Source organism: Miniopterus natalensis, chromosome 12 (genome assembly GCF_054644295.1).
Source record: "Miniopterus natalensis isolate mMinNat1 chromosome 12, mMinNat1.hap1, whole genome shotgun sequence".
NCBI classification, from domain to species: Eukaryota; Metazoa; Chordata; class Mammalia; order Chiroptera; family Miniopteridae; genus Miniopterus; species Miniopterus natalensis.
Window position 1 is genome coordinate 50,131,752 of NC_142092.1, and position 11,423 is coordinate 50,143,174.

The 11,423-nt window shown below is 41.0% G+C and overlaps 1 protein-coding gene across 2 annotated transcripts in view; it reads left to right on the forward strand.

The window, feature by feature from the left end:
• ANP32B (acidic nuclear phosphoprotein 32 family member B) overlaps positions 1-6,141 on the forward strand; it is a 20,763-nt gene extending 14,622 nt beyond the window's left edge. Inside the window, exons 4-7 of one of the 2 annotated variants that reach the window (XM_087822777.1) lie at positions 1,677-1,866; positions 2,893-3,017; positions 4,272-4,329; positions 5,554-6,018. In XM_087822777.1, the coding sequence (XP_087678903.1) occupies positions 1,677-1,866; positions 2,893-3,017; positions 4,272-4,329; positions 5,554-5,621 (441 nt within the window). In that variant the 3' untranslated portion in view covers positions 5,622-6,018. Of the gene's footprint in view, positions 1-1,676; positions 1,867-2,892; positions 3,018-4,271; positions 4,330-5,553 lie in introns of both variants that reach the window. The other variant, XM_087822778.1, reaches the window with a different exon arrangement.
• Positions 6,142-11,423: the final 5,282 nt, after the last annotated feature.

The following is an 11,423-nucleotide window of genomic DNA, read 5'->3' on the forward strand; positions in this document are numbered from 1 at the left end:
CTCTATGTTCCCAAGGGCTGCTCAGTGAAAAATAAAATAAGTGTGGGAACCTCATCTTTCACCAGGAAGATGAAGATTCTGTAAGGGCAGCAGTCAGCAACACTTTCCTCTAAAGGGCCCAATAATAGATCATTTAGGCTTTGTTGGGTGTACAGTCTAACACAGTTACTCAGCTGTCCCATTGCAGCACAAAAGAAACCATACATAATATGTAAACAAATGAATGTGGCTGTGTTTAAATAAAACTTATTTTACAAAAACAGGCAGTGGGCCCGAATGGGCCAGCAGACCATCTTTTGCTAAGCCCTGCTTTAGAGCAAAGACCTTCAAATCATTTTGTAACTCCTTAGAATTACACAGATACCTCAAGTCCTGAAAACAAGGTTTTGTTTAATCTGCATTTCTTCCCATGCCCTTGTGAATATTGAAATAGCTTTCCCAATAATGCATCAAAGCCTTTAAACATACTTGTTTTTTGCAACTTCATACAGAGATCCTCTTAATATTTTTAAATTCTTTTTTAGAGAATACCAAGCCTTTTCTTTTGATTCAGAACCATTAAAAGTTACATTTATGAAGCTATATAGTGTATGCCCTCCAGGCTTATTGCCCCTATTCTAAAGGGCAGCAGGCTACATAGCACTTCATGTTTTGTGTTTGCTTTTTTTAAGTTTGCACCCTCTCTTCTTTTCCCTAAGAGGGTCTGCTGTCACTTCCTGTTGCTCTGTCTTTACTTTCCTGTAATAATACCTCTGCCCTCCCAACTTCTTAATTCACCCTTAATCAAAACTTAATAGATGTGGGGTTGCAGTACTAATACACTGATATCATAACAGATGAAGATCTGAGTAAAATACCTGGAAATTTTCCTTTCCACTTTGATTGCTCAAAATTTTCTTGGGCCAAGTTTTTAGGTCTTAACTATTTTAGATAAATGAAATTGAGGTTCCAGGTAAATGAGGTATTCAACAAAGTTTCAAGGTATGGTAACATCAAAAGAATTTTACGTGGAAAAGTCTGGTAATAGTGTCAATCATTTCCCCAAAAATTAAGAAGAAAAGAGTGTAATATTTATTTCTGAAGTTTGAACTCTGAGTTCCCTCTCTTCTTTTTGCCAGCCTATATTGATTCTTCTCTTCCCAGAAAATGTCTGCATCACCACACTTTGTGCTTTATTATATTATGTTCTTTAGTGTTTTACATCTATGTCCCCAAGTAGAAATCTCAAACACCTTGAGATTGAGTTGATTGATTGATTGAATGAATGAGGTTTTTTTCATAGTACTTCCCCAGAGCATTGAGGACTATGCTTGATCCTCAGCAAGTTCCTTTTGGGCTTTTGATTACCCAAATGTTTAAGCTTAGTTTGAACCAAATTTATTAAATTCTCTGATTTGTCTAACTGTGAAAAGATTCAGTTTTAATAATTTTTTCAAATTTGTATTTCTTAAGACTAATGCTGCCAGAAAAAGACAGTTATTTGAGAAGGGTAGATGTAGAAGGAAGGATTATTTAAAAATCCAGTGGCCTCTAAGGACTTGAAATGTTTTTCTATGTACAAGGCTGAGTGAGTAGTAGCTAAATGGATACGAGCCTAGAGTTTTACCGCTTTAGGAGATGGGTTTTGTTGCTTATGTTCCTTTGATTTAGGAGGTGTGGTTTTTTATCCTTTTCAGAAAAAGCTGGAATGTCTGAAAAGCCTGGATCTGTTTAACTGTGAGGTTACTAACTTGAATGACTACCGGGAGAGTGTCTTCAAGCTCTTGCCCCAGCTGACCTACCTGGATGGCTATGACCGAGAGGATCGAGAAGCTCCTGACTCAGATGCTGAGGTGGATGGTGTGGATGAAGAAGAGGATGATGAAGGTAATTGGACACAACATCCAGTGAACCTAATTTCTGCCTTTCAAGGGTCCTGATAAAGCTACTGAATGTTCTTGCTGTTGAGGAAAATAATTTACATTCATGCATGTAGGCATTCCATTAAATTTGGAGTTAGGACCTCTGTTTAATTTTAATAAGCTCTTGGGACATTGAAGCCTTTAAATGATTCCAAATAAAAATGGTTTGTTAGCTAGTGTCTTGAATTTCCAGCCTAGAGAGCATAGACTGCTCCAATCCATTGAAGTACTGTGATTCACAATTTACTAAAGGGACTATCATTTCATGTCTCCTGCCTTCCTCCTAGCTGTTCCCCTCTCTTGGTTATTGCTTACTTATCCTTACAAACTCATCTTCGTCAACACTTCCAGGAAGACTTTCCCGACACCCTTGAGAGGTTAGATTCATGAGCATGCTAGAACATCCCCTTGCTACCTCTTTCGTAGCAGTTACCACTCTGCTATTCTTGTCCCTTCCAACTATGCTATAATTATTTTCTTGGGTAAGGGCTTTTTTCTTTATTCACAGGACCCAACACTTAATAGGTACTTGGTACATGTTTGTTACAGCCAAATGTAAGTAAAATAGCTTTACTGCCTTTAATATATGAGTAGGGTTTAAGAAGGCAATGATTTCAAAGTACTATATGTTGCATTCCTAGATCAAGCCCTCAAACCGGGCATGTGCCCTGACTAGGAATCGAACCAGTGACTTCTTGGTTCATGGGTCAACGCTCAACTGCTAAGCCACTCCGGCTGGGCTTTACTAAATGTCATAGTGCATATCGAGTCTACCAGGAGTCCTGGCCTCCAAATTTTATGGGATTCTGTTGGACAAAAGGACTGAGCTCTACAGCCTGGGAGCAAGAGGGTGACTGCAGTTCGTGGTTTTCCCTGACACTGGTGTAGTCCAGCATTTGTCCTGTGGCCAACCCATAGTTCGCCAGTACCTCAGCAGGTGTACCCCAGGGGACATCAGGTATTTACCGAATTCCTTTTGGACTGTTTTCAGAAGGAGAGGATGAGGAGGACGAGGAGGATGAAGATGGTGAGGAGGAAGAGTTTGATGATGACGAGGATGACGATGAAGATGAAGACATAGAAGGGGAGGAAGATGAAGATGAAGTCAGTGGGGAGGTCGGTACAACTCTGCTTCCTATTTGAAATTATGTAAAAGTAACAGATTTTTTTTAAGAGGAAAAAAGGCCTGAAGAAATTAGCATACTTGTGAATATACTGATACTAGTCTGATTAATTAGCTCTTGTATCCCCCACCCTCTTTAATAAATACTAAATGGAATGCTTACTGAATGCTAATTGGGCACAGCGATTGGCTCTGCAAGGTACGTTTTGACCCTTCACTTTGGAGACAGCAACAAGCTGAGCATTCAGTAGGGTGAGAAAACTGGAAACACTGAGAACTGAAGGTTACATCTGTCCCTTTGTTGTATTGAAAGAAAGGTTACGTTTACCAAGTCTGGGTTGGCTCTTGTATACTCAGCTTAATTCAGCAATTATATGCCTCCTTTGTTAAAGAGCTGGGGATACAAAGTTAAGTAAGAATGTGGTGCTGCCCTGAAAGAGCAGGTAGTCTAGCTTAATGGAACACCTAGTAATCCAATATCTCTAAGGAGCTGAATGCCGTAGAAGGTCAGGAGAAAGGAGTGACTTGACTTTGACCTCAAGGAGTTTTGTGAAAACAGGCAAAGAAAGTTAGACGTCATAAAAAAAGCGTGTTCTTTTTTAGTACAGAAATAGGCTGAGCATTTATATAATCTCATAGGTGTTTAATGAAATTAAGTTTCCGAAAGAAGCTTTTTATAACAATGGTAATGTAGAAATCTTTGTTCAGACCTGCTTTGAAATTCAAGGTTTTTAAACCATTTCTTGAATTACTCATTTAAAGTTTTATGCTAATTAAATGCCTACTTCTGAAAAGCAATTTTTTTTAATCCTCATCCAAGGATATTTTTTCCATTGAGAGAGAGTGGAGGGGGCGGGGTGTGGGGGGGGAGAGAAACATTGATATGAGAGAGAGACATCGATTGGTTGCCTCTTGCATGTGCCCGGACTGGGGACCCAGGATAGAACCGTGCAACCCAGGTACGTATCCTTGACTCAGAATCAACCCACGACCCTTAAGTGCGCACGACAATGCTCTAACCACTGAACCATGCCGGCCAGGGTTAAAAAGCAATTTTTAAAGAAAATTTTAAATTAAGCTTAAGGAAAACCAACAGATCTCACTCAGTACATCAAAGTAAATAAACGTAACATTACAGTTTTCTCCCCTGATGGATTGTTACATTTATTGGGGAATTACATAGTTTTTGTACTTCTCAACTTGGCAGAATTGATCTAATGATGATCATTGCCATTCCTGTTCCCTAGGAAGAAGACTTTGGACTTGAGGAAGATGAAGATGAAGATGATGAGGACGAGGACGAAGGTGGGTTAACACCCTTTGGGCCCTCAGTTAAGAATCGGGGGGGGGGGGGGAATGAATTTAGAATTTGGAACCACCGAGAAGAAAATAAAATGCCCTTTGCCCTGGTGGTCCTTACAGGCACTGTGCAGCCCTCTCCGTGCATGTACGCTAGTGCAGCTCACCCACTCTCTAGGGAGCAGAGCGAGTAGCAGTGCTCATTGGAGGGAAGGAGGCGCAGCTCTCCATCCCCACATTGGAACTGTGCCTTTAGACCTCATCTTTAGGTTACTGCCAGGCATGAGATTTCTTTCATTTAAAAAGTCTTAGTAATTGGGTGATAATTTTTGCAGAATATGTACATATCACCTTTCCAATTTTATCAGTGTGATTCCCCTTCTCCCCAACCAAAACCAGTGAAATATCCATTTATATATTACTTATAGAAGGTACAAATTCTCATGCTTGTATAGGTTTCACAATACCAGGTTGTTTGCTGTGCTTCCCATTGGTTCACAGTTTTTCAGCATCTGTTCTCTATCCCAGGCACTAGACTATTTACAATGATAGAACAATCCTTAGGACCTGGTTTCTGCCTTTAAGGAGCATTATGGAAAAGAGTTTGACACAGATTTAGTTAATTTGATAGCCATGAATTTTTACTAGTTGAACAAACAAACCCTATATAGGTCTCTGTGTCTAAAACCTGAGGATTCTTAAGAAATCTCTTTAGTCAATATCAACTTGCTACAATTTAAGTTTTGCCATGTTCAAGGCTAAAATACTTCATGTTATCATTTAATCCTCAGAATAACTCCAAGTCAGTACCATTGTCCCCATTTTATAAACAAGGAAACAGGCTTAAAGGGAAGGGGTTAAGCAGCCCACCCAAGGTCAGTTGTTAGTGAGCATGGGTCAGAAATGGGTTAGCTAACTCCAAAGTCCTTGCTATGCATTTTAATAACTGCTGATGTCCTACTGGACCAACAAGTATAAGAAACATTTGGAAGACTGCAATTTAAAATTGAGGAAACTGATTTAACTTTGCTGTGATTTGAGATGGGGCTGTGCATTTTGCCCTTCTTGGTTCTGTGGTCACTGTTTATGCTTTTTAAAATTAATACCTCTTAACTAACAATCTATCAGATCTCTCAGCCAACAAAAAATTCATTGTTTTTACTTCATTAGCAGTAACCTAGGCAAAATGCCTTTCCAATTGTCTCAAAATGAATTTTTGTTGTTGTACAGAGGAGGAAGAAAGCGGGAAAGGTGAAAAGAGGAAGAGAGAAACAGATGATGAAGGAGAAGATGATTAGGATCCCAAATAACCTGCAAAAAAAGAACTGTTCAGTATTGGTTGGACTGCTCATATGGATTTGGTAGCTGTTTTAAAAAAAAAAAAAAAAAAAAAAAAAAAGGTAGCTGTGATACAAACCCCAGGACACCCACCCACCCAAAGAGCCAAAGAATAGTTCCTGTGACATTCCGCCTTCCTCCATTTAGTCCCTTTTGGAAATTCACCAACAAGCTTGGGGACTGCACCCCAACAAAATTGTAAGCGTTGTTAGGTTTTCGTGTAAGACTCTTGCTGTAGCGTGGATAGCTGTGATTGGTGAGTCAACCATCTGTGGCTACCAGTTACATCAAGATTGTAACAGCATTTTTACTTTCTGTACAACAAAGAAGCTTTGTAAATAAAATCTTAACATTTTGGGTCTGTTTTTTTCATGCTTTTCTTTTTTATGAATTTTTTTTACATTAGGACATTTTATGTGACAACTGCCAAAAAGTATTTTTAAGAATTTAAGTGAAATAAACACGTTCCTCTTTGGTAAAGCCTAGTTGTATGCTTACATTTTTAAATTAGATTTCAGTTGTAAGCTCATGTTAAAACACACTAAAGACCTGGTTTCTTTGGCTTTTTTATATTAGTGCTTATCAAGGGGAAATGCACAAGTGTGTAGGATCTTTGAGCATTTAAATCTAATCTTCACTCTTGATGACTGGGAGTAAATGAGGTAGACTTAAAAAATAATGTTTGAAATTCAGTGCCCTGGAAAGCAAGTCAAAATAATGTTAGGTTCAAATAATAGTTGAATTAAGGAGAAGATAGTATAAAGGAAAAGGCCTTACCCCAGGAGATCTGAATTCTAGTTCTGGCTCTGCTACTAATTTCCTGGGTGACCTGTGTTGATCTCTGGATCACCTCCCAGTCTATAAAATTGAGGGGGTGTGACCAAATGGCTTCTGAAGTCTTGCAGCACTGATGGTCTGTGACCCTCACTGACAGGAAGGTCTGAAGAAGAAAATGGGCTTTATACCAAGACTGAAACATGTAGGGTTTGACTGACAGATGAACAGAGTATGGTTTGTTATCAAGACAGGCGTGCTAAGGAGGAATGACATATGAAAAGCCTTGCGGAAGAGCGGGTAGGCTCTGCTTGAGGTCAGCTCAGCTTTTCCAGAAGATGGAAATTTTCTCTTTTCTTACAGATCTGAAAGGGATTTGGGGGAAGGGTAAGATATTCTGCAGTCTGTATTTAATGGCTCAACCACTTAATGTGTGACTGCATGGTCAATATTTTTGTAGTGGAAGATTTGAGGATGGTTAGCTATAAGCTACTAGAATGAGGGGATTTTATGTGTGTAAAAGCAATATTAAAGATTGGAATCCAACGAATTTATATCTAGAAAAAGTTACATGGTGTCCTTGTAACCCCCTAAGCATCTCTTAAAACTGAAGTCTTTAGTCTTTAGAGTTTGCGTTTTGCAAAGGAAATTCAAGAAAATTGGATTTGATTTCTGGTCTAGCGGGTATTTATTTTCCCCAACCACAGGCTTGGCAAACCTTCAATACATTATAAAGCATTTTCTTCTGTAGCCTAAAGGTCCTCAGATTTTGCAGATGTTGTCAAATATCAAACAGTAACTTTGGGTGATTATTTTTCCTGCTTTTTCAAGTTTACAGAACTTTCCAGTATCTACAAAGCAGGATATGCCAGGATCCTGGCTGGGAAAGAAGGAGGGGTGTTGGGATAGAGACCAGCCAGTCCTTGGGTGCTCGGAGCAGGGGAGAGGAAACATGGAAGTGATATTTACTGGGACCTAGAACAAGAGTCCAGTAAGTGTTAGGATAATTCAGAGGCTGGAAAGGTGGCTTCCAACTAGGATTGCAGAAGTTTCCTAGAAAGGAAAGTATTTGAGCTGTACATGCAAATTTGAAATTGGAACGGAGAAAGGAGGGAGGAACATGAGCCTCTAGAGGTAGGGATTATCGAGTACATTTGTATTCAAATAGGCAAATTTGACTCAAGAATGAGAAAGAATGGAGGAATGCTAGTGGGACTGGAGTAGTAATTTGAGACCTTCTCCTAGAGGTCCTTGAAGGTTGAATGTTTCTTATGCATTCACTTTGTAAAATGTCAACTGGGCTTTCTACATGTGGCCAGTGAGTATGTCTGGGGAGTTAGCAAGCTACGTTTTCATTTCTGTCATGTTTTTCTTTTAAAATTAGGTTTTTCAGAAGCCTGTGACATTCTGATCTCTGGGAGGTCTGTGAGGCTCAGCTGTTCTTGACTAAAGACAATTTTTAAATTTTTGAAGAAGAAAGCTTTGTTGATGAGCTCACAGAGCAGACCTTTTTTCTGGACTTGTCTCCCATCTGAAGGAGACCTTCATTGAGTAGGTTTGCCTCCAGCTTTTGCAGCAAATAATTGAGCCATAAAATGTCTAAGCTGGGTGAGAGCTGTAATGGGCTGGATGACTAGTCCTGACTTAATCCTTTGTGGTCAGTGGAAGCCTCTCTTGCACACATACCCTTGCCCTCCAGCTAGATCAACTGCTCTGTCCCTGTGTAATATGTTGGAATGCCATGACTGCATTTAAATCTTTTGTTCTTTAATAATAAAAGGGTTGGAGCCATTGTTCATTGTAAAGATGGAGAAACTGAGGCACAGGAGAGGGATAAGAGCTGGCCCAACTGGTGAAATAGTGAAAGGACCTAGCCTAGAAACTACATGGCTCTGTTTTCAACTTGTGCTCTTAATTTTGAATTCACTCCTGCTAGGGGAATCCAGGACCTGAAGAGTGACTGACACTTTTCATAGAAATACAGACCATCTTGTATAAGAGAAATGCCCCCCCCCAACCCTATCACCAGGACTCCCACGTCACAAGTGAGGATAATTACAGCAGTTTTCAATCCTTTTGCGTTTCTGGTACTTCTATGTGGGGTACACTACACTACCACCAGAGAAAGCTAAGACAGAACCACAAAGGTTCTACCCTTAGGCTATGACCTTCCCTTTTCTCCAGCCCTGTCAAGTTGTGCTGACATCAATTTTAATGAGGTTGGTGATACCACTGTGTTGACAGTTTGAAAAGGGAGTCAAGTTACCAGCCCACTTAAGCTTCGGCCAGCCAAACAGTTGCTCTGCAGGAAAACCACCAAGATTACAGCAAGTGTAGAAGTTCTTCCCAGAGCCAATTAGGTCAGCTTCAGTCTCTGACCAGGTGCTTTATGAAGTCTGCAGTGTTGGGGAGGGCATATAGGGAAAAGAAAATGACCCTGAGTCACTTTTCCTTCTGTGAGTCTTCAGTTCCTCAACTGAAAATATGCGGCCCAAGCTAAATGAGCTTGCAGTGCTGAGTTCCAGCTGTATAAATCTGAATGGGTTACACTCCAAGTTTTAACCAGCAACAGGGATACTAGTACTAGTTACTCATGCTGTTACTCCCAGTTACCCCAGCATCTTCCCAAGGAGTAGGTAAGGGCTGGTGGAAAATGTCAGCTGTGCTTTACGCTCTGTGCAGTAGAACTGGATAGACCTGTAGCAGGACCAGAGAGGAGTGTGTGGCAGTTATTGGGAAAAGGCTAAATGAGGGCTTCACCCCCAGGACTGACAGTGAATGAAGTATTTTCCAAAAACTGCAATAGGAATACTAGAATATTGCTTTTACTAGTCACACTAGTCAGTCTTCTGGGAGCTAGCTTTAGTCTCACATTAGCATAAACAGGATGTGTATCTGCCACTAGGGGGCACTTCTGCTTCAAGACAGGAAGGGAGTAGGTGGCCATTTAAGAGAGGGATTCTTTCTTAATCAACACCCTCCCTCCCCCTTGTAAAATACACTGTAATCCCCATTTTACAGGTGTGGAAACGGAGAGATTGAGAGGTGAAGTGCCTTACCCAAAGTCTCGTAGCCTGTAAGTGGCAGGCCTGGCTTGGATTCCAACCCAGCTCTGCATGAGTCCAGTTTCTGCTCTTTGCCCCGTGTGCCTCCTTAGGTCCTCTGGCATCTGGCTCCATACAGATGAGGAAGTTAGTGAACGTGTTTCTTCTTCCTCAGTCTGGGAGCAAAGTAGACGCTGGCTAACAACACCCTGTTTCCAGAGAGCTTCAGGACAGAGTGAAAACAGAGCTTAAGGTTTCAGAGTTGGAACCATGAAATGCTTAGGGGTCTGGCAAACAGTGAGCACTCTCTAATATTGGCAACTACCACTCTGGGGTCGGGGAGCTTGGGCAGATCCATACTTCACTTCTTAGAAAAATTTTCCAGAAAGCTGACTTTAGGGAACAGTTATGTTCCGCTAGAGACTGAATGTGGACGGGGAATAAACATGAAGTCAGTTATGCCTCAGTCTTCATTGTCATCTTTTCTGTACTTGCTCGTTCAGAAAATGTTTATTGGTACCTACTAAGTGTTAAGAAATCCTGTGCTTGGTGCTGAAGATACAGTAGGAAACAGTTCAGACCCTGCTCTTAAGGAGCTCCTGGCCCTGTAGGACACAGTTACAACATAAGGCTCTTAGCAACATAAAGGGCAGAGGCCTGGTCTCTTATTCACCATTATATTGCTAGGTCTTTGCTCTGGACTTAGTGCTGAATAGGTGCTCCAGATGGTTCCTGAATCAAAGAAGCTCATAGTCTAGAGGGAACTACAAACGAGAAGAGACAGTTACCATAAAGGGTAATAACTGGGTGAAGAAGAATGTCCTATGGCAGCCAGAGAAAGTTTTTGGTGAGATTAGAGAAAGTTCTGAGAGGAAGTGACTTCTAGGCTGAAGGACCTGCAGAAGGTGGCCAAGCATGACTCAGTATGGTGGGGGTGGAGGAGTGGGAAGCGTGCAGGCTCAGGAAACAGTCTGCACCAAAGCCTGGAGGTGAGAGCACATGATCCTTTTAGGGGACAGAGTGGCAGGAAATTAGGCAGGAGTCCTAGGTTGGAGGAAGTTTTGCAGGAGCCAACTTCAGGAGGGACTTAGCACAGTCAGTCTGGCCACTGGGGTCCCAGACCCTAGGGTCTCAGGTCTGAGAACTGGGCCCCCATCTTCTACTTTGATTTCCATGACCCAGTACTCTGGGTACACTAGTTTCTCCAAAGCTAAGTTCTTCCTTGCTTCTTAGGCCAATAACAGAAAAAATCCCTCATTGGTTTTAATTTGTTTTAAAGATCTTCCCACGTGCTCTCATCCATTTCAACAGATTGAACATTGATTCCTTACCCAAGCAGAAAAAGCAACAGAAGTTACCAGGATCTTTAAAAAGAACAGGAGTGGAATGAAAATTGCATCCTTTCCTCTTTATTATAGTAAGATAAAGTGGCACTACCTTAATTTACTGAAAGCTTATTTAATCACAACATCAGCCTAACTTGCTTTTGTGGAATAGCTATTTTAAAACAATCTCTCCTTTCTTCCCTTTAAACGTAATTTCCACTTATTCACAAATTAAACAAAACCATAATGGTTTCTTTAGCCCAAAGTGACTGAGTTACTTTATTGTTGGATTTCATTTTCTCTGTAACCAGGGTCTGTTGATCAGGCTCAGCCAAGTGAGAAAGGCCATTTAGACTTGAGAGACATAAAGCACATGCCATAGTCTAGCACACCCACATATCATGGATGAATGAACTCTTGCAATCTTCTTTCCTTTGGTTACTTCCTCCTGGCCTCCAAACATGCACTTAGAACCTCTCAACTCTGGGACCCCCTCTAGCCCAGGATCCATTTTCCATCTGCTTTTAATAAATGAACTTTCTCAAGAAAAGGTTTATTTCCACCCCTTTTGTTTCCTCCCCTCCCCTTGGCCACCAGATCTGCTGTGAACAGTGGCCTC